This window comes from Tubulanus polymorphus, chromosome 11 (genome assembly GCF_964204645.1).
Source record: "Tubulanus polymorphus chromosome 11, tnTubPoly1.2, whole genome shotgun sequence".
NCBI classification, from domain to species: Eukaryota; Metazoa; Nemertea; class Palaeonemertea; order Tubulaniformes; family Tubulanidae; genus Tubulanus; species Tubulanus polymorphus.
In genome coordinates this window covers 8,207,295-8,234,420 of record NC_134035.1, presented here as the reverse complement: position 1 = coordinate 8,234,420, position 27,126 = coordinate 8,207,295, and the positions used below count along the sequence as shown (strand labels likewise).

Here is a 27,126-nt window from a genome sequence, read left to right as displayed (position 1 = left end):
ACATATCATCGGATAATGATAACGTGTTTCATTTTTCTACATAGATTTTTTTTGTCCGCGTCAAGAACGCAAGAACGTAGCGCACATGTACACGTATATGTATAATGTACATCACTTTTCGCCACGAAGTCGAAACTACTGAACGAACGAACGAAAACCGAAATGCATTCAAAGATACCATTCAATGCCACCAAAATACAACAACTCAAAACAACATAGACGTTAAACCTATTCGTACAGCGCGTCAGGGGGAAAAGTTTTCAGCTATTCATTACTGCCTGTTTATTATAGTAACTAAAACCAATTTTTCCATCAACCTCAGGTCGTTGAATAACTATATATTATGACTTGATTTTTAGGGTCTCGCTGAGCAGCATTCAGTTACTTACGCTATGACAAAATGGGATGACTTAGATTGTCATGGGCTTAAAGTGAAACATGAACCTCATTTCTCCTTATCAGCAGTCATTTTGTAAACTGCAAGAAAATTTGTTGTTATTTTGTAATCAGTTCATTTCTATAGTAGCCTTCAGCTTATAGTTGGTCTATCATCGTCAGCTTGATCACGATTTTACACGAGGTAGATAGGCGGCCGGGCGGGTCAATTTTTAAGCTGAGCAGAAATGAGAAACAAGGTATCAATTCGCCTTAGCCTGCTAAGCTATAGATCTCTTGCGCGAGACACCATAGTTCGTTCGCAAAAAACAATGCTGCTGGGGACTTGCTATATACATAACAACTGAACTGAAACATGATTTCAAAAAGACAGTTACAAATTAATCATGAGAATCATTTTCCTCAAGCTCACATCTCATTGGGACATGATCGATACAAATTATGTTAATTTTTTATGTTGTCACGTTTTCAGTCACTGAATGTTGCTCGGCCAGTGGCCTTCAAAACTCATAGCATAGTTTATAAACACCCAAAGGTTGATGGGGCGAAACCATATCAAATTAACAATCACTATAGCTTTCTTCTAGGACACGCTGTATAGTCGCCGAATGAGCTAATGAATGAAATGAAATAAACGAATTAAATAATGACGGTTTTAATGATACATGTACATATATATAATGAGTTTGATTAATTTTACTTAATAATAAATACTGCCTGTAGTTACTCGCAGAGGGCATTCTGCTGATAAAACGGCTGCCTCAACGAATCCCCTAAAACATCGAATATAACGCCTGAGAATATTCAACCAAAAACCTCGGGCCAGTTTTATGCAGCAAACTAATAACAACTTTCCCTGATTCGATGACTTCGACGAGGTGATTTCATTATGATTTGCCTCGTGAAACTGGCCCCTGATTGAGTAAATAGGTCTCAGATAGATCATCGACGTCATAGGGGAATTTCAGAGGCACCATCTCATCGGGATCTCTAAAGCTCGAGTCAGGTTAGGGTCCCGTTGATGGAAATCGAATCTTAATAGGCTAGGAAAATATTCTGTTTATTTCATCTGATAAATCCGACCAATATAGTTAATCGCCAGCAAGAAGTATTTATTAGATATCTTCAGAAAAAAATGCCGAATTGAAATCGGAGAATTTCATTTCGAATAGGAAGATTTCAATAATTTCATACCACCGGTAGATACAATGAACCAGTTTTAACCAACGCATTTTCTAGTCCCCTGGTTCCAGTGCCACAGTTCTGAGTTAAGATTTGACTCTGAGTCAACTCATTGAAAATGAACTAACTTTAACTCAGAGTTAACACTAACTCACAACTGTGGAACTAGGTCCTGAAGTTCATCGTAAAAAGTTTCAATGAAATAAAACTATAAGAAAACTTGAAAAATAGTCGAAGTTGACAAAAGTTAATGTGCAATGGAATATTCTAACTATTTTGATTAGCACAAAACAAGACAGTAAATTTTGTATAATAGCTCGCTGGGTGAACAGAAACTCCAGAACGCTTAAGTATGTTTTACTCATCACTGTGTCCAACAAGAAGACATCATCATTGTGCACTGGAGGGACGTTACGCATACGCAATCATACCGCCGCCAGATACAATAAATCCCATATCAGAATTCATCCAAGAATGAAAAAACCGAATCGAAATTCATATTCTGCTTTGCGCATACCGTTAGAGTACAATCGTGACAAGATTTGATCGAAATTGATCCGGATTATTAAGCGAGGTAACCAACAGCGACTTGGAATCTTATCAATATTTTCATGAAAATGTGGACCCAATACTGAAAATAGCACGATAGACAAACAATTCAATGCTAATTTGTATAAATTGAGGATGACACACAATACCTACAGAGGCACTCATGCACACGCGCACACGTATTGAGTAATCATCCTATTGATCGGTCGTCCCGTACAACTGACAAACGCTATCCGTCGAACAAGATATTTAGCACCATAAAAACAAAATGCATGGAAGGTCCGGGGTGACTGAAAGGGCCTAGTAACAAAAACACTGTTTTGGACAGAGTTACAACATGAACTAACAAGTTTTTTTCAAACATTCATAGTCGATTTACAATTATATTTTTATGCTATATTTTTCAACGTCGTCGAAACGATATTTACCGAATCGGCTTCAATTCTTACCATGCGTGAAAAATATGCAAAACAGATTAATAATTCTAACACAGTTGGTTTTGTCTGATTGATTTATACCTAAGTGTTTGATTGATTGTTAACTGAGCTGAGCACCAGCACACACACGCGCGCGTTGGTGAAACTACAACGAATTCATCTGGCTGAACCAGGGGCGGATCTAGGGTCCGATTCAGGGAGGGGTTCACCTCTAAAATAGGGCATATCGTAGAATTGAAAAGGCATCCCGAAAAAAGCTCATAGCAAAACATTTAACTCAATTTTGGAAATACAGAGCTTATGAACATTAACTTTTTTAGGTATCGGTTTAGAATTTTTTCATTTTCCCATAAAATTTCAGGGGAACTTAAGATTTTTATGAGCCATGCACCATTCCCTTGGATCCTACCCTGCGGAAACATAGACTATGACACGCATGTATCAAATACCAATTGATGTGCATGTATCTCAAATGACATGTATATATCAAATGATTTGCGCGTCGATACACACATGAACATATATGTACACTAGAAACATATGGATACTATAACCATGTACGGTACATGTACATGCATGTTGTACTGATGTTCATGTACATACATGGATTTTCTCTACGTGCCGTATGAAAACTACGCATATGTATGCACATGTCATGTACACGAGCTGATGCACTCGCGTAAGTATACACAATTCTATGTGCACGCAATGCGCTTGTCTTCACTTATACAGCAGACTCAGTTTGCCTTTATCACGTGCCCCGGAATTAGTTTTTTAATTTTGTACTCGATTTCAAACGGGATGAAGACCCATTCTCGCTCTAAATGCCCCCCAGTAATGCACTTACACCTCGGAGAAAACTGATGATTAGTCCCATGAGATCTAAGGCTAGCGGAGTCAACAGTACATCAGCATGTACATTTAGTTTGCACATATGCATGTACATAAACCATGTTTCCCACGCTGAGATGTACCCAGTACATGCGTACGCCTCTCTCCCAATACATAACACATCAACTCGAGATCGAATCATTACAGTATCCATTGTTCATCCACGGTTGTACATGTATGTTCATGTTGTTCATTAACTCTTCATGAAACTTGAAGGTGAACGATCACACGTTTCACACGACCTCGACCGTACCAGAATAATGAAAACGTTTGCCAAACAATACGGGTGAACGTCATTCCCAAATTCAATACCAGTTTAAGTGTACGACAAAGGCTTCAAATATGGAACTAAAAGGTAAGTAAGAATTGAAGGAATTGTTCTTTAAGTAGTGTTTGGTGCCGTTCGAACAGCAATGGCAAAAACCATGCATTAATGAGCCGTAGATTTGGTAAAGTTAATGCTAAACAAAAATTTTACCTTGTTTCCCCTAATGGGCCAGATCATTTTGTAAACCGCAATACAATTTGTAATCAGTTCATTTCTATAGCTGCCAGGTCTGTTATAGTTAGCTCGATCATAATTAAAGAAGTAATGTACAGGGTACATAGGCAGACGGCCGGGTCAACTTTTAAGCTCAGCAAAACTGAGAAACAAGGTATCAATTTTTCTAGCCTTGTATAAAAATGTAACCAAAATCATGCATAAATTAGTCGAAATAACAGGTAACAAAAGTCACTTCCCTATAAACCTATCTATTCATCATACAGAATGTTAACGTAAGCAATGCCACGAACATCGCCTCTAAATACGCGAAGTTAAATTCCTCTGCAAAAGTAACTTCCGGAATAAACTTTTTTTCAAGAAAACAATATTTTTAGTATCTATACATCTGTACGCCCTTTAGCGATAATAAATACTCTATCTCCACACGTTGGCGAATAATAGACTTGAAAAAGACTAGATATTTCTTTCGAGTTAATTTCAAACCTCCCATGAATATATTTTTTAAGTAGAATCTATACTAACTTATTAAGCAACAGTAACCAATCACAGAGTGCAGATTTGATTTTCATCCTATGATTAACAATGCACAGTATGAGCCAACAGATATCCGACAACTTTGCATACGAGCATATAAGTACTTCGCAAACTACACCCGTCTAGAAAACGTACGCATTTTTTCAAAGCTTGCCGCGCCTCGCGACCACAAAATCATGAACAATACGCGGTAATGACTAAAAGCATGATTTGAATTTCAATATTTAGAAAAATGTTGTATAAATAATAATGTAACGCAGATCTAGACAAGACTGAGGGTGTGGGTCCAGGGGCACGATCTTAGGGTCTGGCCGATATTTTGGGGCATTCTGGCAGTAGTGTCCACAATGTTTGACTGAATTATGCCTTTTATTTTCACCAAGGCAGCCTTAAAATTTTTTTTTTAAATGCCCTCTTTTAAACCGATTAAGGAGTTGAAATTTCGAACCTGGGTCAAGAACTGCTCTAGTCTTTACCCGTGCAGGCTGTCTATATGTATATCGCGCAGCTTTGAAAAATCCTCTAGGTTCCAAAACACGGGCTCTCAAACACACGCCTGACTGATGAGTAGACGCAATAACGACGGCAGTTAAATTCCAAGCGAAAACGAGTCGAACCGATCAACCGGTAGTTTTTCCAAGTCGCCAGCTGCATCCACGTAGTAACGCATAATCCTACACAACTCTGTTGAATCACACAGATACACACACGCATCAACAATACAACGACGGCAATAGCCAGCCAGTCTGTACATTTCGTAAATAAACATCTTTCATACTTTTTTGTCGATTTATATATGTCTTTGTGTTTTTTGTGCTATACTCTATGTACTATACTTCGTCTTTGTCATAGAAAAAGAAGCCATACTGTTCTATAAAAAGGAAAACGATCTCCTCCAAGAATTTCGACGATTCGGCCATCTTTTCGAACGACGTAAAGTCCGGCCGCAGTATCGTAGGCCACCACACGATTGCTAGATTTCTACTGTCCATATTATTTTCTAACTGATGCTCCGTAACGCTGCAAAAATGAGAAGAAAAGAATATTTTAATAGATTTGATATCCAGGGAGGCCACTCTTTATTTGACTTGCTTTTTCCCTGACGCAGTTTTCCCTGACTCAATCTGCTTAGAATGCAATCAATTAACACAGTCAAATACCTACAACATAGCATGGCGACCTATTTCAATATATAAACATCAATACTGGTCTATAAAACAAACCACAGTATACTTACACATGAATATGAGTTATGAGATATTTCAATACTTCATGGTTAACAGGCGGCAGTTTCTTAACGACACCTCGCAATAACAGCAACCGCGTACTTTTATCAGAAACGACTGCAAGAGAAGAGCAACGAAACGGTTGTTAAATCTTCCGTAATAATCTAGATTCTTCGAAGAAAGCTTTCGCTGGGAGGCTAAAATTACGTAAGCCGCATTCACGCTGTCGCTGGATAGACCGTTCAAAATGGATCTGTACCTGGAATGTGCCAAATCAAAGAGTGCATTCACGCACGCGTTGCTGAATTAGCTTCAGACAGTTATTATTGGCCCCGCAAGATGTCGCCATGAGTATTCTACCCCCAAGCTTATATCTAGATGATGGATTTGGCTGTAAATATTTAAGACAATTTTAAGACAATTACCTGCAGCTTCTATAAGTTCGTCGTACAGGTGACTGGGTACTAACGGCTCTGCTAGCTCGCTGAAAAATGTTTTGAGCGCTGTAGCGACAGCGTTCACTGGAATGTCCAGCACACCGATTGGTATATTTGTATCTGAAATTCATACGTAGTATAAGTATTAGAGCGTAACAAATAGTTAAACCTGCTTAGGTTGTCAATGCAAGTATCATTACATCCCGTAAGTGGTCTCGATTACCTGTACCCCCCATCCCCAGACAATCAGCTGTCTGCACCCCACTCAGACAAGCCACTGTCTGTGCTCACTTCGTCTCAGAAAACCCGATGATTGTCTGAAGGTTTGAGTACAGACAGCAGATTGTCTGAAGGGGTGGCAACAGGCAGTAAATTGATAGCTGCATAACTTCAGCACAAAGCCACAGCAGCTTTACTAAAAACCCTCAAAACTACTGACCTTCTTTGAATTTTTCTAATAACAGATCGACATGAGCGCGGTTTCCAGGAACACGGTAAATCCCTTCAGTTTCTAAACCTCTGTTATCTTCGATATAACGAATACATTTTTCCACGAACAACGGTATATTATTATCCTCGGCCTGTATATAGTCTTCAAGCAAAAAACCAGGGGGCACCACCGGTCCCACTTTGCTGTCTTTCTTGCGCATCATTTTCCGATGTATTTTTTCCTGGAACTTTTGCGGTTTTTGCCCCTAAAATGACGACGCGTGTAAAAATTTTACCAAAAATACATTACAAATTTAAATATCTGCATTATTTTCTTATTTTTCCCGTCCTTCCTTTTCCGAGGAAAGTACCACAAAGGGGTGGGAAGGAGAAACTGCTTCGACATTCCTCATTCCAGAGATGCTAAGTATCCAAAATCTAAACTTAGAAATCTAGTTTAGCCTTTTATAGACCCGAGAAGCGGATCCAATATTGAGAAAAAAATAGAGATGATTTTGACTCGACAGAAATAACTAGAATGATTAAATCTGTCTTTGCATATCTTAAGCATCTTTCTACCTATTTTCTGTATGAATTAAAACGCAATTTTTTTTTTTAATACCCTCAACCCACTGAGCGCCATGCAGGGCATTATTAGTGGGTTCGATGTTTCTTTTTCCCGATGGGGGAGAGACCATAGAAGAACCTTCGACCAAGAAACTCTGTCGCCACCAGGTTCTAGCCCATGAACCCTGGATTGACGAGACCAGTGACCGGCAGCTTAACTCACTCGGCCACTGCGCCTCTCTTAATACCCTAAATAAACTACCCGAACACAAACATCCTAAAACTTGCAAATTGGAATTCATCATCACCTCTTTGCTTTTCCTCTTCTCTTCATTTTTCTTTTTAGATTTATCGACCGAATCTTTATCCGAACGAAACCAACGTCTCCGACGAACGCCTCCATCTTCCACCGGATCCTGGTCCTCTATCACCGGCACCGCCATGAAATACTGCAACAACAAAAAAACCATACGACCCATATCCTCATTAGATACCATGATACAACAAACTTTCAAACCGGCTCAAACGAAAATTTCCTCACGCAACTGTAAAAGTGATGACGATAAAATGGAAGCAAAGAAGCAAAGAAGCTTTTGGAAGCAAAGATTCATTGGTACAGGCAACAAACATAATGTGTATTATGAACAGAATCTCTTAATTTTTCACTCAAAAACAATCTTATTCAGAGTCTATAGGACTAGCTGTGATCAGACAGAGACGATTTTCTCCGGGTCAAATTAGCGCAATTTGATCAACTTTGGTTAAGTACCGGTATGTAACAAGTAATATAAACTAACCCGAGGTATAATTCCAACTGGTTCATAGATGGCGCTGTCATCGTCCGGATCGATCGGATACATCGGAGGTACAGATTCCACCCGCATACGACCTTCAAAAAACGAACGGGAAAATTTAAGAATCGTTTATCGAAAAAATATCCGTAGCCGACGACCGAACGCTTTACGGATCGGTAAAAACTACGTTGCGTTTATAGCGATGTGTTTGCCGTGATTTGTGAAAGCGAATCTAAGTCGTGATCGACGTTTAAATACGTAAAGCTTTAACAGAAAAGGTCGGGTTTATCTTCTGAGCAGTATCTGCAAAAATATGAATACAATGTTGAATCGCAGAACTAAAATGGTCTGGCTGACAAAGGCAATAATCTTTCAAGTACCATAAAACCACTCGCACATGAACTTATATCAGCTAACTTACAGGTTAATTTATATCAATTATATATGGACTTAGTAAAAATCTTAAATAACAGTTAAACAGAATGAGTATAGTTAATGTATGTAGTTCAAAGACGGCGCACTCTAGTGAAATGCACAGGATCGAATTTGATTACACGTACCAGTTCCCGCCACTAGTTTGACTGATGTGATTGATATCATAGTCAGCTGTACGCACAGTCCAGGAGGGCAGGGACTGTATGCACGGTACAGTAGGGCTGGGACTGTATGCACGCTCCAGTAGGGCAAGGACTGTACGCACGGCCCAGTAAGGGAGGGCCTCGCAATGCCATCAGGTGGCAGATACCGACACCGGAGCCGATGGGAAGAAATATTCGAACGGGTAAAACTTACCGACCCCGAACATGAGCTGATCGCTGTCCGACAGAGGAGGACTGATTGTCGACGACGTCGTGTCGATGGAAGTTTTCTTCTTTTTTAATGATCTACGTCGCAGGACGGGTTTACGATGGTGGTGCTGTTGTTCGTCTCCCTCTGTACCCTCGCTACCTTCAGACGGTGAATTACTGTGAGCTGAACGTGATACAATACAAAATAAATCGTGACATGAAGATACGATCGGAACAACGGCCAATTTATATACAGATACCGTATGGTTTTCAATGATGTACAGTAAAATCTGCTTAATCGGAATTATTCATACATGTACCGATCTGCCGTGCGGAACACATTCAGTACTGTATTAGGCATAGATTTTTTATTGAAAATTAACTTACAAATACAAAAGCTCACACGTATGTCAGGTATCTATCCGCATAAACCCGATCAAGACTTCACAATCGACACCCGGTTCCGGTTCTACAGATGTGAGTTAAGATTCGACTACGGAGAAAATCCATCGCGGTCTTAAGTAAATTCACGTCGAGAAGGTCGCCGATTACAAAATCACGATCCGATCTGATCAGATCTTAGTCGACCTGAATTATGCTTTAACCGAAAATGAACTAACTCTCTCAACTGTAGAACCAGACGCTGTATACTTCAGCAAAAGCACAGAGAATATGACTGACAAATCTGGATTGAAATTCTTCGGTCCCAAATGCTCTGAATAACATAGGTTCTACGGGTGGTTCATTTTTGCTAGGTTTTCCATTTGATAAATATTATGAGAGCAGACATCGAAAAGAACACATCATTGAAAACCGTCGGGTATTGATTGAAGACTGTGCGACGAGCTTAACAACATTCATCGAGTGACAGTTGGCAAAATACGAGTCTCAGAGTCGGAATGAAACAGCTGAAATAATCAGTACGACCATGACCTGTTCGTCAGCCCCGATTGATCTATTACATTTCAAATCGAAATAAAGCTCGAAACAGTTTCGAAAGCTGTTTGAAGCTCTTGAGATAAAGTTATACAAGATGATAAGAAACCGAAGAAAGGGAAGCGACAGAACTTAGCAAAATCTTTCGCCAAAATGCACGATTTTCGAAATAACGGCGTATTTAATTCATTACTTACCGGATAAAGATCTTAAATTGATTTTCTGATAAGATAACGGCGGTAGAGTGTGAAGGAGTGCGGGTACAGAAAGGTACACCGGTACAACGCGCTTTTACGAGCTATGTATAAACGCTTTTCCGCGAAATCCTTATCGAGTCCTATTCATTGCCGTGGTTAAAACGAAAAAGAAAAACTATAGCGAAAACGGAAAAAAGAACGCAGGAGTTGAAACACGAGTAGAAAAATAACGAACGAAGAAGATTGAAATTAAAAAAGCAAGGTTTATTGCACCGACATAAGCAAGGGGGAGTACCATCTACTCCTGACAAAGAGAATTATACCGACTAAAGAAATCTTAATTACAAAATAACGATTTCCCTACTAATTACCGTGCATGGTACAATTCCATGTTCGATAATTACACAATTCGTTCTTCTTAAATTACTCAATACTTTATATATCATTCTTATATATATATATATTTATATATATATATACCTATCTACATATATCTGTATATCATCATTACGATTATGCTAATAGTAATCATAACAATAATAATCATGTAATATTAATAGCAATAATTACTTTTCTTCATCGTTCAAATAAATATCATCGTTTCTATATGTATCAATATATTTGCGTATATACGTTTAAAATGACAGCGTTTTTTTTTTCAATGACACGTCAGAGAAGATCTCGATGAACATTCCAAATGGCTTAATAACGATCTAATTGTACTGAAGAATGTTGAAACGAAAAAAAAAAAACTGGACAGACGTAGGACATAGACAAGTGCGCGCGGACAAATCGTGAATATTTTTTTTTCTCGTCACAGAAAATACACATTGTTTCAAATTTCTACATAAACGGCTTCGTCAACATCGATGGTGTCTCGTTTTTAGAACCCGTTGAACAACACCCAGACCACCCATCTATAAGAGGATACAAGGCCAGAGAATGTCTATACCACGTCGTGTACGGCATCGCTGTTCCCATAGACAGCGACTATAATTCAATTAAAGAAGAAAAAAAAACAGAATTTCAAAGAAAAACTAAGTTATTATCGTTGTTTGAAATCTATTTTCAAAATTTTCAAAACCTTTCTGAAAATGCCTCATAAAATTGAGTGAAAACGCTATTACTCTCGTAGTTATGAAATGCCTCATAGAACTGGGTCAAAACGTTTCTACTCTCTTAGTTTTTCTTTATAATTATGGGTTTTTTTCTCAAATGTTATTGCAATATTTGGATGAAGTTGCTCTCTAGTTTGTTACGTAGGCTAGCTGATGTTTTCAGTCGCATGAAAAGCTTTGTCATTATTGATATTTCAAGCATGGGAATGAAATTAGAATGGATTGCCGTTCCAGTTTTGAACATCGGTGATGACTAAAAACAATAAGAAGTGTCCTGTCAGAAGATCGGTACATCCCACTCCGACAGAAAATTCTATCCAGAGGTATACACCAATTGGACCAGTATATTCCACAGTCGTTTATCACACGTTGCGTGCGAAATAATTCACGAAAACAAAAATGCAAGTACCGGCTAGACAAAATCACCAACTGCTTCTTCAAGTCCTTCATTATCCGTGACATTTTCGAATCGAGTGTGCTGATACATTTTCTCTTGTTCGCGCCATGAATACTTCACTAATATCAAAGCCGAAATAAAACCAGTCGAAATGTCAAAAGTCGTTTTCTATCCTCGTTTTTGCATAATGCTTTTACCATCCACACCAAATTCAGCACGTTTTCCTAATGGTCTGCACATTGAATACCGGTAAGACTCAGACATGTGACAACTTCATTCCTCATATAGAATGTGTCATTATGAAGTGGTAGGTACCTGTTAACTCGCGATGCTCACAAGGATGAAGTGATGTGCAGTAAGCCTCACCTTAATCAAGACATGACCAACTGGGAATTAATTTTGGCTAAAGCCCGCTGCGCACGGCACCGATAAAACGTTTTCGATGTTTTTTGTTATGCGGGGGGGTGGGGGGGGGGGCAAAATACAAAACGCCGAACAGAAAATCGTTTTTCACGAAACAAACACTGCTTCATTTGCAAAAAACTTTTTGTGTAGTCAAAAACGTTTTTCATCACGTGTCCGTTGAACGTTTTATCGTTTGCGGGCAAAATGTTTTACAAAAAACATTTTGTGAAAAATGTGTTTTCTGTTATGGCGAAACAAATCTTATGCCGTGTGCGGCGGGCTTAAATCGGATAAAAACAAAATGCATTCTATATTCTCGGATCTTTGTCTCAGACTTTCGCTTTAACTCTGACCAATTTAGCCAATCCCAGGTTGTCCGAGTTAGGTAAGGTTTACTGTCCAATTTCAGGTATTTGTTTTCTATCCATAGTTTTCAGCCATTCTTCTTGCAAATCGATAGACTAATGATGTTGTGATTCCATGAAATCGTCGAGCTTCCATCTGACCGAAGAACAATGCCAAAATAACGACAAAATTTGAGTCAGAAGTAAGTTATAACACCATACATTGATCTCAATTCTAATGCCACAGTGCTCACTCTTCAACGCTCACAATTTTCTGCGAACATACGAGCCCGAATCCAACTTAAATCCGACAAAAAGCGTTCTTTAAATCGTCAAATCATGTAGAACTGATTAATAAAGCTTTGACACAAATATATGTTCAACTTTCCTGCGTCGGTGAAAATGATTAAGTCGCAAAAGTACGTATCGAAATACATCTGAAATACGCACCAAGCTGTAGTGAGATGTCTAGTGATTTATATAAAGCTGTTAGCGTTATTCAGTGACAACAAACGTTTTTGTTATGATTATATCACCAAAAAAATTTAATAAAGAACAACTTAAGATACGCCACCAAAAATTGGAACGGGTTAGGAATGGAATCTTCATCGTAAGCAGCAAAATAGTGTGAACTGATTATGAATGATAATAATTATGCAACGAAAGAGAAGCAGGTGATTATGAAATATTATATATGATTGAATTATAGTCACACAGTTTAAGATAACCATATCAGCAGTTTCATTTTGTTACAAATTCATCACAGGAGTTGGTTCCCTTATAGTTCTTGAGTGCAATCAATTAATTTTCAGTTGGTTGACTCTATAGTTAAATCTATCTTAACTCACAACAGTGGAACTCATTCCTGAGGCCTATTTTGCAGGACGCCTCGAACGACTTGGCGCATAACTAATGAAACTTCAAGGAAGCTTTAAGCGGTCTGTGAAATGCGACCGAAAAGCCGGTTCCATAATCATGTCTTTAACTTAAGACCAGTCCAAGATCGACCTAGTTCTTAAAATTAGTCAATCTTACAACTTAGAACCGGTTTTAAGAACACATGTTTGAACTAAAGTCTCGACTATGGAACCAACCCCTGTCAATAGAACCGACCCCGTATAAAGAATGTCCCATAATCCCATATTTCAAAGAGTTCATCGAAAATACCAGACATTGGTTTAATTCAAGATTCAACGGGTTAATCAACAGTAAAATGAATTAATTTTCACTCTTCTCTTCATACTGGAAAATTTAAATTAATGATTCATGCAGAATGCATTAAATTGAACATTAACCATAAATTTGTGTTTGATTATCCGAGAATCTTAACAAAACGAAACTGCACGGCACTGCATTCGGCAATCTGTACAAGAAACACGGCGAAAATAAAAGATCGTTTGCGAAAAGAATCTCGAAGCAAATGATACGAAAGATCGGCAGAGCTTGGACTTGATCGTACAGAGACGTAGCATAGTTTAAGTTGAAGATATAGATTATTATGTAGCGGTGTGTTGTTATGGACCTGGTTTGATGATGAATTAAGAGTAGCGTTGCTCGTACTTCTTAATGATGACAATGCGCGCGTATTGAATGACAAATGAATCGTATTTCCCGGTCACGTCGCGTGTATGTTTCACGACGCCTGATTTTATCGACCAGTTTCAAGTTGAACCCGGCGATAAACGATTCGCGTATAGTCGAGTTGAAACTAGTCACTAAAATCAGGCCCAGCGCATGGTTATGATATTGGATGATTTAAGCAGATGCAAAATCGAAGCCCGTGAGCGGTCGCCGACTGCAGTTTTTTTTCCAACAGTCGAGTCCATTTTCGAAGTGAAGCGAGAATTTTCAATCACTCACTCTTTACGGCTTATCAAGAGTACTTCAGCTGATAAAATGCTCCTCGGCCAAAAGTACCGAACAATTGAATTCGAGCACCTTTTTATTCAGAAATGAACGTTATATTCGCATATAGACCGCAATGAAAGATCTTATATCAGGCTGAAAAAAATTACTCATCGAGCAGATTTTGACGAACATCATTTTTTATCATTTTTTAGCCTTATATCTTCTAAAATGATGTTTTCGATCAAATAATTTTTTTCGTCCATTCTATGTAAGCTTTTCGACGCATTTAGTAATGACAAGAAAAAAAGCAACTGTCTGTACTATATACAAAAATAGTTCAAACCGAGGGTACGAAACATTTATCGAATCCAACGCAGCACACGACAACTACAGGACCATAGTTGTATTTCTAGAGTTATAATAATAATATAATAATAGTAATAATAATAATCATGATAATAATAATAATTAGAGAGAGAGAGAGAGATAAAGAGAGAGAGGAAAAGACACACAACAAACTATTTTTCGGTGCTACTATGAATAAATATGTATATGTAATCGGAGGCGGTTCTTACCACAAGAAGGATTGGTATAAACATCGACACAACGTGTATTTTCTGTGTACATAGAAAAATAAGACGACATAATACATATACGACATATAACGCACGATGACATAATACATAATGACATTTAACTCGCGATGACATAGGCCTAATACAAAACATGTATACAGCAACAACAACAACAATATGGCTAACATACATATACACAGCGTACAAGAACCTGACAAATAAAGTGACATTGATGCCCTCAGCCTTAGTGACTACCTAGATAAACCTAGAAACAAATGCACACGATTAACCCTTTGAGTGTGTCTACACCGCAGTGCGGTGTAAAAATCGGTGATGGACTTAGCTAGTACACCGCACCAATTATTTACTTACTACACTGCGCAGCAGTATAGACGCACTAAAGCAGTAATGCCCGTTATTCTCAACACACTAGCGTGGAATTTTTCAAAGATCTTCTGCATCTTGATAACCGGGAAATGACTAAAAACAAACTACAACAACATAAGTCACCATCATCAGATAGTCATTACCGGTACAACCTAAGTACAGTTAACCTCACCTGATAAATTTGGCAAACCGGCAAAATTGTTCCAAGTTATTCAAAGTTCGAATTAAGGATAGGGAAAATTCGTCAGAGTTGGCAACGTCCAAGTAAGGCGAGGTTTACTGTACTTTTCGTGAAACTCAAACGAAAATCCGGCTGTTTTTAAGTAGTATTCTTCACCTCTTATTGGGGGATAGTCGAAGCCTTCAAACTTCATTTAGATAACAACAAAAATGGGAATTATATCAACATAGAATTACGCCGAGGAACATATATACACACCAAAGTGGAAACAACAGAGAAAATAGTTTGAATGAAATATACATGAAATTCATAAGCAGAAAGCAGCACCATTCAATTGATGATTATCTACTAAATCGATATTACTGAACAATAACATTCATATTTCACATCAGAAAACGAGTCACCTATATCAGAATGTAAGCACTTTTAGCTTAATATTATTGCATTGCTAATGGCATATGTGTATTCCTGTGCTTCTTTCCGAGGGAAGGATGGACCCAGGTGTCAGATCCCCGCAAAATATGGCGCCGCTCTTCCAATCGATGCTCCAAAAATGATCGGTTCGTTCCCGAGAAATTGAATTTGTTAACCCTCAGCTCAGGCTGCAGCTTCATACGTTTAGTACACGGATCCACCCCGGCCTCGGATATAATAACTAATTTTTACACAATGAATTGAATGGCGCAAAAAAACCGACGATATCCGTGGATCAATTTTGACAGATTACAGCGTGAAGATGAACTATTTACATTTTCCTTACAAAATTTCCCACAAAGTCAAATTGAAACAACAAGTACATCGGGCCAATCACGCATGCCGACATACGCATATACACCTTTACAATTACAACTAATGCCATAAAGAAAATATCAGTTGATCCCCCGCGTCTTTCTATTTTTTTCAAATCTTAACAATGATCATCAGATGCAAATGTTTTATGTGTAAATATTGTTTCAACAAACTAAGAGACGAATGACATAATGACATTATAAAACATTAGTACTAGGATACACTGCACCACAACATTATGTACGGGTAGATGCCAGATAATTGAATATCTATTATACACCGTACTGTAGGGTAGATACCAGATAATTGAATATCTGTTATACACCGTACTGTAGGGTAGATGCCAGATAATTGAATATCTGTTATAAACCGTACTGTAGGGTAGATGCCAGATAATTGAATATCTATAATACACCGTACTGTAGGGTAGATACCAGATAATGAAATATCTGTTATACACCGTACTGTAGGGTAGATGCCAGATAATTGAATATCTGTTATACACCGTACTGTTGGAGGGTAGATGCCAGATAATTGAATATCTGTTATACACCGCACCGTAGGGTAGATGCCAGATAATTGAATATATGTTATACACCGTACTGTAGGGTAAATGCCAGATAATTGAATATCTGTTATACACCGTACTGTAGGGTAAATGCCAGATAATTGAATATCTGTTATACACCGCACTGTAGGGTAGATGCCAAATAATTGAATATCTGTTATACACCGCACTGTAGGGTAGATGCCAGAAAATTGAATATCTGTCATACACCGGGCTGAAGGGAAGATACCAGATAATTGAATATCTGTTATACACCGCGCTGAAGGGTAGATACCAGATAATTGAATATCTGTTATACACCTCGCTGAAGGGTGGACTGTGGTGTAATTTTCTGGATTTTTCAAATTATCCCCAGCAACACAGGCTAGGAAACTGTGAGCAGCAAAAAATTAAAGACGTACGTTCATCATCTCATAGTAACATGGTAAAAGTGTATGTATGTATGTGTGCATGCGTATTGAGGGTAAGGTAGATAGAGAAGTAGCAAAAAACTTCATTTTTCCCCTCAAATCAATAAGTATTCAACGCCGCGCTTGAAATGTCATAATTTTACAACAACAACAAACAACAACAATAACAATCACAGATTTCACAATATTTAAGAAGTAATAGTACATTCAATAATATAGATTTTCGACAACTGATAAACTGATAAAACAACAATGATTTCGGTGATAGATAATAGTGGGCGCTATTCGTTTACGTTTTGTCACGTACCTTGGCCTTTATGCGTGATCAACGGACAACGGTCGTCGCCGATCAGCGGTATTGGCGCTGGCTCATCGATCTGCTGGTGTATGACAGGCGGTCGTTGGCGGTGGTGTTTTTTCTTGTGCGGCGTCGGCTTGCGGTTGACGCGCGAGTAAATCGTGTCTCGCGACGAACGTTCCAGCGAACTAAACTCCGAATCGGAATCCGTTCCACCTGCACGTCGAAAACAAATGAAATAAACAATCTTTTAATATACTACAGAAGGTCCTGGCTAACCACGTCCAGACAGTGAATCATTCAAAAATCTGTTTCACTGTGAAACAATAAGGCTTTTAAGTCATGAAGACTTTTTTCTAATATAGCAATCATTCTCCATAAAACAAAAGATTTATATCTATTTCATTTATTGCTCATCAAGCGTTTTATTCAAGATGTCGTGTCATCTCAGTAACCTGGTCGCGACGATGTTATTCTTAGAATAAAATAAACAAAAGCCAAAGATGGAAGCCAACTATACCTTTAGGTTCTGGTTGAGATGGTTTACGGAATGTCGACCAGATTCTGTGCAGTGTTCCGGCAGGTAAGGCGTCCTGCACGAGGGCATAATCGTTCTCCTCGGGAAGAAGTGCGTCCTACGAGACAAAACAATACAACAATAACATGTCAATTCATTACCAATAGCAACATATAAAACGACGATAAACTACAAATGTCTTAGCATACTAGCTTCCAATCGGTATGAAGTACGAATCGTTTATATAAAGGTTTTATGATTAATAAATAGCATGTCTATAACGCAAAAATTCTATTAATACAGTTCTTATGCGTAGGGCAGAATGTCATTGATAATGAACCTGGATCAAATGACTTTTTAAGTGTATGTTAAACTGCGGTGAATCTAAAGATGAGTATTCTATTTTTACATTTTATTTATTTGAATCCTGAGAAGAAATTCGATAAAACGTTTTTGTTGAATGCACATCTATTAGCGAATCTGGTGGATCTTCTATTGCCGTAGTCGAACGTCGAGTCCTCATTAAATACCAATAGTCAAAATTAGTTAATCATTCATTCATCGGTCCTAAATCAATTCAACTATCAGAATACTCCACCATTAAACGGCGAAGAGTAATCGACTTAATCAAATCAAACGTGAGAAGAACGCAGACTGGTTCCGATATTTTCATACAAAAAAAGGATGCGATCGCGCGGGCAATTTTTACTTACTTTTACTGTAGCATAATCACCAATCTCAATAGGATCCATAGTGGCTAGAGGTGCCTGCAACGTCGGCTGCGATCCTTTCCTCGCGTTACCGAGAGTTTTCAACATTGCCATTCCCATTGCCATTTTACCCTGGAGAAATAAGAGACAAAGTTATTTACATACGTTTCCTAAGGTTTACATAGGAAACCTAGGTTTCTCAGAAACCTTAGTACTACCGTATGTACCTCGCAACTATTTTCATAGTCCAATAACTTTTTCAAACTTGTGCAAAGGTAGAGGAATATGTTCAAAGATGAGGGGTTAAAATTCCCCCGAAATAGAAGAAACCTGTTTCTTTTCGAGGAAATCTGTTTATATGTATATGGTGTATTATGCGTGCCATTAGAATCCGTTCGAACTATGGTAAGAAAGGTTTCATAAACTGGGTTGGTAACAATTAAGGTTTCTCAGACCTGCGTAGGAGCAATTGTTAATTAGTCAGAATCTCTTTACGCCACGCTGCGGTGTAACTTTTTAATTTCAAATTTTTGTCCAGCAATCTCGAATGGAAAACTGTCAGCAAAGAAAGGGTTAATTCTTATGGAACTGAGAAAATTACAACTGCACAAATGTTAACCCTTTCTCACTTTCATACGTAATGATACGTACCATTCGTATTTTCCGTTCATACTTTCATACGTGATATTACGTACCTACACTGGGAAGAGAGGTTTTCGGTGGTACAGTGTCATATCTACCTCGCGCGATATTGTTGAGTTTACAAGATCAACTTTTTAAAATTTCTTCGTAGTTTATGAATGCTTTTTTTGTGAAAATAACGTCGAAAAAAATAGTTCCTGAAATACTGAATGATTCTACGTTTGGTGACGATTCTTCTGCTAGTGATGATGATCTGGCTAGAAGCGGGTAACGACGATGGTTTTTCTGATGAAAATGTGAGTGAAAATGATTTTTTACACGATAACAACGACTGATGGTAACAAGAGCCCCAAGGGGCACAATGGCCAGCCTGTCAGATTTGCTTTTTATAAATGATGTAATCTGTGGGTTATATTTATCAATATACACTCCCTGCTCAATATCATTTACATAGTAAAATCGTGTGTTAACACAGACAGCAGGAACGAATGTAATATAGAAATACTAAGTTATTGTATTGTTCAACGGCCCTGGTGGCCATATACAAAAACCAATGAGCTTGAAACTCACCAAGATCATAGACCATGTCATGAGCTACAACTTTCCAATTGATTGTGGTAGCAAAATATGCATAGGTACGAATGTAATATAGAAATACTAAGTTATTGTATTGTTCAACGCCCCCTGGTGGCCATAAAAAAAACCAATGAGCTTGAAACTCACCTCGATCATAGAACATGTCATGAGCTACAACTTTCCAATTGATTATAGTAGCAAAATATGCTTAAGTATCAATTATGATGTGGAAAAACTTTTTTTCCACCTACGAATGAGTACTGATGACCCCAAGATGGCTGCCAAGTGCGTCATAATTGCCTGGTCAAAAATACCCTCTCGGATATAAAAGATCCCTTTCCAAAGAATACCCATTACAAATTGCAATGAAACATGGCGCACCATTAGACAGCTACAGTACTCAGAATTCAGGCCAAAATTGACATTTTTGGGAACAAAAAAGGTCACAGTACGGCCATCTTAAATCCGATCGACTCAATTTTTCTCATGCCGATGGGCCCTCGGGGGATACAAATATATACGAATGATCAAGGTTATTGATAAAAGTGTCTTCAAAATTTCCCTCGAAAACTTCAAAAATGTGTAAAAAGTGCTGATTTTGGCGAACAACAATGGCTGCCAGTCGGCCATTTTGAATCTGACAGGGCCAGTTTTTGGCCTGAAGATGTGTCTAGGGTAGATACACGTATAAAACAAATATCAAGACATTACCTTGAAGCGTCTTCAAAACTTTGGAACTCTCACGAACTATCTAGATGGTTATCTCTTGACCTCAATAGCTTCAAGACCCATCTCAAAACAACTTTGTTCCATGCAGCATCCCATTAACTCTCGGAAAGCGAATTGTATTTAACATTTTTTGGCAGAATAAAATTTGATTGAATTTGCAATTCGGGCACATGGCTATAATTAGCATATCAAGGTCATACACCCGATTTGGTAAAACCTTTTTTTCGCGAACCTTGCGCAATTGTCAAGGATGAATTTTCTGTAGAGCAAATAAAAATTCCTCCCAAACACCAAATCAACTAAAGATTTCATAGAAATCGATCTTGAAATACAATTTTAAATCTTAAAATAAAACCCGGAAGTAAAACAGTAGACGATACCGCGGATTCACGTGAACACCTGATTTCTGTAAACGAAATGTTGGTTGTGACAAAATTGTTCAGACGGTTTAAGGTGGTAATAAGTATGGAAACGTAACGACCATGGTCGACTTATTCGATGAAATCAGGCCTATATGATATCCAAATTTTGACTTTTTTATTCTCCAGACCTCCCTGATATAGAAATAAAAAAGTTTGGTGGTACGAAAGTGCAATCACAGCGCCGACGGGGACAGAGCCGATTCAGAGATCGGCGGAGTGAAAATTGAGGTGGACGAACACGAAGAAGTAGGCTATTGCGCTACTTGAATCACGAAAACTCCTGGCGCGGCCCCGACGCTTTTCGTTGATTAGGTAATACAAATATCATGCAATGGGTTTTCACAATCTACCGCTAATATTTACCGGATTTCAATATCACTCCAAAATTCAAAGAAACCTCGAAATATCGAACCGGAACACTTCCGGTAGATATCCGCGGCAGCCCAACCGGGAAACTTATTTGTTTCAATAGATATTGATAGGATCCATCATCTTCACCCGTCAAGGGATTCGAACCCACTAAGCTAAAGCCATGCCAGAATCGGGTCGGGCCAATCACAGCGCTTGTAACAAACATTAGGCTTCTGTGGAATTTCCCAGTAAATGGGCCAATCAGCGAAAACGTAGCAAACGCGGAAGTATTGTCGCGTGTTGATACATGACGTCATGCGCAAAAGCGCCAGTAATGAAATCGCGATAATTCACGTGAACAGCTGCTGATATTTTCAGATAAACCAATCACAGGGAAGACACAACTTCCTGATTGGCTGATAAAAATTGAAATTTTCCCGATTTAACTTTCGTGAAAAATGCAGAAAACATTTTTATGAGACCCTATTTCAAAATTCTGCTCGCTACGATTCCGAGAATGGATTACGCTTAAATACGTGATTTGTTCGAATATGCCCTCACTTGGCAAGCAAAAGAGCCTTTTGTGTGGAAACCATGTCATTTAAATTCGCTCCATTTGTATAGTAATAGGCTCAGCCTACGGCTGGCCTAAAAATTGTGTCAATAAACATTTTCAAATATGAGAATATTTTGTGTTAAAATTTTGATATTTTAACTTGGTTTCCTTGGTAACTGAGGCAAGTTTATTTCAACATAAAAAGGCTAAACCAACATTCCGAGACGCATCTTGTAATTATCTACCAGAAAGTATATACTTTTATGGGACTATCTCTTTAAAGTTGTGAGTTATCCAACTTTTTCTATCGGTGGTTTCAATATTTCATACAAAAAACAATAGGAATCACAAAGGGGTCATTATGAAAAAAATATTTGAGTGAAAAAGGGTTAAATACAAAGCATTCAACACCTTTCAATCCTACGACCTATATCAATAAGCGTTCGATACAATCATCTGAGTGACAGCGCACTACATATTTAATTAATTGTGGCATGCTAAAGTTCTCGCAAGATTGCGAACAAGCGCTCACACCCTACATGTATAGAAATACAAAAGCCTTTTGCACCAGCAAGAACCCGACTGTGAGACATACATGTAGGCTACAATGCTACAATACAAACTTGCATTGTATGATCCACATGTAATTCTTCTCTCAGCCTGTGTGTACTTTTTGATTGATTTTGTTTTTAATGTAAGTAACATTGTAAAGTTCTATTGCATTGTATTAATAAACACGAATTTGTATAGCGCCTCTTTCCATGTCCCTGTGTACAAAGTTCAGCTGCGCTGTCAAACCTGATTATTAATACCCAGCTTCTGTTACCATTCCATAGCAGTCTTACTCTCCCTGGGGAGATACAACACCGATCAGCAAATCACGATCAGGCGTCGTCAGCAGGTAGCAAGTGTGAATTAATGCCTTGCCTAAGGACACTACAGCATAGCCGGGGTTCGAACACTGGACATCTCGATTGAGAAGCCAACGCCTTAACCTTTAGGCCACGCCACTCCACTTGTATTGTATTGTGTATTGTGGTATTTCTATTTTCAGATTCTACTATTCTTTCATTTCAATATTGACCAATAAGCAGCCACGCTGTTGAATTTTCTATACCGTTGAATGGGGTTTACATTAGAGTTTGCGGAACATAAAATTCATTTTCCGTGTGGAGTTTTCTAAACTTACCTTGCTCGGTTTACCGGGCGGGAGTTTTGGTTTCGACGGCGGTCGTCGCATTGATTCCATCGACTCGTATATAGATGAGTCGACCCAATCGTCGTGAGGTCCGCCGCCGGTCGACTCGTATATATTACTGTCAACCCAACCTAAAACAACGAAACCATATTGAAAATTACTTTTTCATATAAATCCAAAAGATGAGTCGATTTTTACAACGCTGAATATTAAGGTGCGTTAAGACTAAACTCGCTAAAAAATACCACAAATTACAAAAAAATAAGTATTTACAGCAATGGCCATGTCTGGAACATATTTCATGAGGCAAAATATTTTATTAGTCAATCGAAAATCTAGAGACAAAATCCAACCGTCGAATCGAAAAGTGTACATGCCAGATAGATGTCATTCAAATCAGGAAATCATCAACAAGAGTGGAAATATCAACTAGCGAACAAGAAGGATCGTTGAACTGTAAATATAAAATATCTCATTCTGGCAATGGTGCCTGAGTATGGAAGTATGAGATATCTTGTTACCTAGGGGCAATGTTGCCTGAAGCGGAAGTATGAGATGTCTTGGCAATAATGCCAGAACGGGAAATACAAGGTATCTTGTAAAGGCAATGGTGCTCACCAGAAAATATTTCGAAGTGGCAATAATGATGGCAGGAATGGAGAATGGGGCAGATCTGGAAATATGAGATGAGCCAATATGAAATCACTTATAAACATTTTAATGCTGATCAGTTCCAAATAAGATAACCATAGGCTTATTGCATTAATAAAGGACCATGGGTCCAGTAGGATCAACTGAGTACATTTTAGTTTTGAGCACAAAAATCGAATAATCAAATAATAACTGTTGAAATTCGACATAATAAGTCAAAATTGAAGATAATAAGTCGAAATTCTACATAAGTCGAAATTGTGAAAAAATTATCTCGTATGTCACCTAGGGGCTTCCGTAGTTTTCCCTATGAGTCACAAGTACATGGTAGAAAACAGTTCTTGATAACGTCACTGGGAAAGCCCTTCTAGAGGGATTTCCAGGTGATGCCCTTGTGAAGGGCTTTCTCTGTGATGTCATGAAACTAGGTCAAGCATCCATTAGAAGAACGGGGGAAAAATTCATTGAAATTTTGCACATTTTCTCCCAGCGCATCCAAATGACATAGAGCTGATGGACGAAACTTGCCATATTCAATTCCACCACCTATTTCCCTCCATTATGACAAAATATCAGCTAACAGAAAGTTACTTTCAGAACCATTCTATAAGGACCAACACAGTTGATCCTAAAAAATGAACCCAAATACGATAAGATAATAAACACTGAATAAACATCGACCAACACAACATCGTTTAGTACCCTCTGCTTCATCTTGAGGTTGACGTCTCGGCGCCGGCAAGGTCGACGATTTTTGTAATCGTTTGCCGTTCGGATCGACGAGAGTATTGACGGCCGACCAACCTTTAAAACGATCGAAGACAAATAGTCATACTTTAAACACTTTCATATAAACACCGTACGTACGAGAAATAATGAATGAATACAGTATAACCAGTTGATGAAACACTATTTCATGTTGTGACGATATATAGAGAATCTCACACTAATAAAACGGAAGATAAAGTCCGAAAAGTTTTTCTTACAGCTATAAATTTATTCATCCGACATTTCGACTATATCCTAATAGTCATCTTTAGGATTATACCCTAGCAGTCATCTTCATTCGTGAAGATGACTATTAGGAAATAGTCGTAACGTCGGATGAATAAATTTATAGCTGAAAGAAAAACTTTAGTGTGGAATTCTCTATATAAATGAATACAGTAGACTCATGTTTTACTCTTAATTGGTTAACTGGTTTCATTCTTAACGCAGTAATTACGCGAATTAACCCGTGATCATGAAAAAGAAAATTTCGAGCGAGTTACTTCACCGCTGCTATAGCGTTCAGCAGCGAGTTTTAACATAATATCCAACTTTACTTTTGTTTATCTTTAACTGATGACACTGTGAATTCAACTAGAGCCCGACACAGAAAACAGAAAGTCGACAGTGAACGATAAATCTGAAACTGAGAATTATGGAAATCGGTCCACGAGTCTACTGTATTTACAAGTTGTTTTCAAAATGAAAATCGCTTATAGAAATACTCAAGCATTATACGGTACACGTATTACGCAATTGATAACGGATTTTTTCAAGAGTTTTCACGGGATACAGGTGTGTATATCAAAAACAAGCAAGACGTGCCGAATAAACTGTCACACGAAAAAAGATTCACAATAACTCGGTGGTATAATGATAGCAACAAAACAGTTTTCAATATACGGCTGTGATGATTATGCCGGTGGCTGATTCGAGGCATAACGTAACACTTGGGATATGAAAACGAGGGTACTACAACGAAAAGAAACGTCAAATTTTCTTTTAATAAAATTTACAAATAACGTTTGACGTTATCTGTTTCTTTCGTCATTCTGGTGCCCTCATTAATTGCATATCTGAAATTTCACATTACGGCCCGAATCAGCCACCGTATAGATAACAGTGTGTGCGCTCGGGTCTTGCGGAAACGAACCAAAAAATGTGCATAAACTTTTGACGAAAAGAAGAGCTCAAAATCCAATAAACAGTATCTCCTTCATTTCTATACGAGTCCTATCAAAGGCTAATTCTTCATAACCTTCGACGTAACACCGTTTTAACGAAAATATCAAGATTCGACGCTTAAAATGAAAAATAAGTCGGAAAAGTTTCCTTGATCTAGTACTTTTAGGACTTTTCAGATTCTTACAATCTTTTAACTTCACCATTTTCAGAATATCTTTTTCATTCTAATGTTGGATTTTTACGTCATTACCAATCGCTAATATATCATGTATATCATCGGGTTTAGAACATTTTCCTCGCAGAGACAAACGAGTGAAATATGAGTAATTACAATAACGGGTAACTGTGAAATTCAACAAGTTGGATATAATGTTTACACAGCACTTTCATCAGAATGAGTATAGAATCGTGTGAAGAGTGGGAGGAAAAAATTAGTCCCACCGTTGATCATTTATCAATTGGAAATCATTTTCGGGAGCCAGTTCTCATAAGTTAACCATCGCATAACATATAGCTGTAACGACGCAATTTTCATGGTCACTATGTTCGTTATCTACTGAGGTCAACATGAACGAACTTCGCGCTAACCGGCCGACCCTTGGATACCCCGTCACACAAATGTTTATTCATCCGATCGACTTAACCTCTTCATTAGTACCCAAGGACCCTATTAGCAAGGGTTACCATTCAACGATCATTCGGATATCGGTTTCCGTGGAAAAAAAAAACAAGTCGCCAAAACAAACGAAGAAATTCGTGTACAGTTGTGTACATATGTATACGTGGTACATACAGAATAAAAACTTGCTTGCGAACAAATGGTGAACAAAGGAACTAATGAAGTCAATATATTGGCGGCAATATACCTCACGACAAACACAAATGAACGGATGCTTACGTTCTGACAACTTAAAACAACGCCGGCAATGAAATAATCGGAGGGTACTACACGTGATACTGATTGAGAGAAGAGCGATAGAACATTGTGTGTGTGTTTATGCGTGAACGTGTGACTGGCGACTCGACAAAGGGAAAACGAGAGAGAGAAAAAAACACTGGTGTTTTTAGTGATTAAATGCGTGATCGGGTACACCATACACGATCCTCCCTCAGCAGCGATTCAACCCGGTAGATCACGTAGATCGAGTTATTAAACTGGGTTTAGAATCTAGATTTTTACTGCAGATAACTAAGGAACTGGGTCTAGGAGCTAATCTTTAAACCTAGGACTATGGTACTGAGCCCAGGAATCTACCTTCTAACCTAGAACTAAGGAACTGGGTCTAGGAATCTACCTTTTAATCTAGATATGAATCTACCTTTTAACCTAGAACTATGGAACTGAGTCCAGGAATCTACCTTCTAACCTAGAACTAGGGAACCGGGTCTAGGAATCTACCTTTTAATCTAGATATGAATCTACCTTTTAACCTAGAACTATGGAACTGAGTCCAGGAATCTACCTTCTAACCTAGAACTAGGGAACTGGGTCTAGGAATCTACCTTTTAACTTAGAAAGTGTAACTGGGTCTAGGAATCTACCTTCTAACCTAGAACTAGGAAACTGGGTCTAGGAATCTACCTTTTAACCTAGATCTGAATCTACTACCTTTTAACCTAGAACAATGGAACT

General features: G+C 38.2%; 1 protein-coding gene across 1 annotated transcript in view; it reads right to left on the bottom strand.

Annotated features, from left to right (window-relative positions):
• Positions 1-5,324: 5,324 nt before the first annotated feature.
• Positions 5,325-27,126, bottom strand: part of LOC141913007 (rho GTPase-activating protein 190-like) — a 35,557-nt gene continuing 13,755 nt past the window's right edge. Inside the window, exons 14-25 of the mRNA XM_074804446.1 lie at positions 22,881-23,020; positions 18,419-18,547; positions 17,709-17,823; positions 17,198-17,404; positions 14,556-14,597; positions 8,740-8,919; positions 7,951-8,042; positions 7,402-7,602; positions 6,597-6,852; positions 6,146-6,277; positions 5,732-5,837; positions 5,325-5,514 (exon numbers count right to left, since the gene is read on the bottom strand). Coding sequence (XP_074660547.1) covers positions 5,325-5,514; positions 5,732-5,837; positions 6,146-6,277; positions 6,597-6,852; positions 7,402-7,602; positions 7,951-8,042; positions 8,740-8,919; positions 14,556-14,597; positions 17,198-17,404; positions 17,709-17,823; positions 18,419-18,547; positions 22,881-23,020 — 1,790 coding nt within the window. The remainder of the gene's footprint in view (positions 5,515-5,731; positions 5,838-6,145; positions 6,278-6,596; positions 6,853-7,401; positions 7,603-7,950; positions 8,043-8,739; positions 8,920-14,555; positions 14,598-17,197; positions 17,405-17,708; positions 17,824-18,418; positions 18,548-22,880; positions 23,021-27,126) is intronic.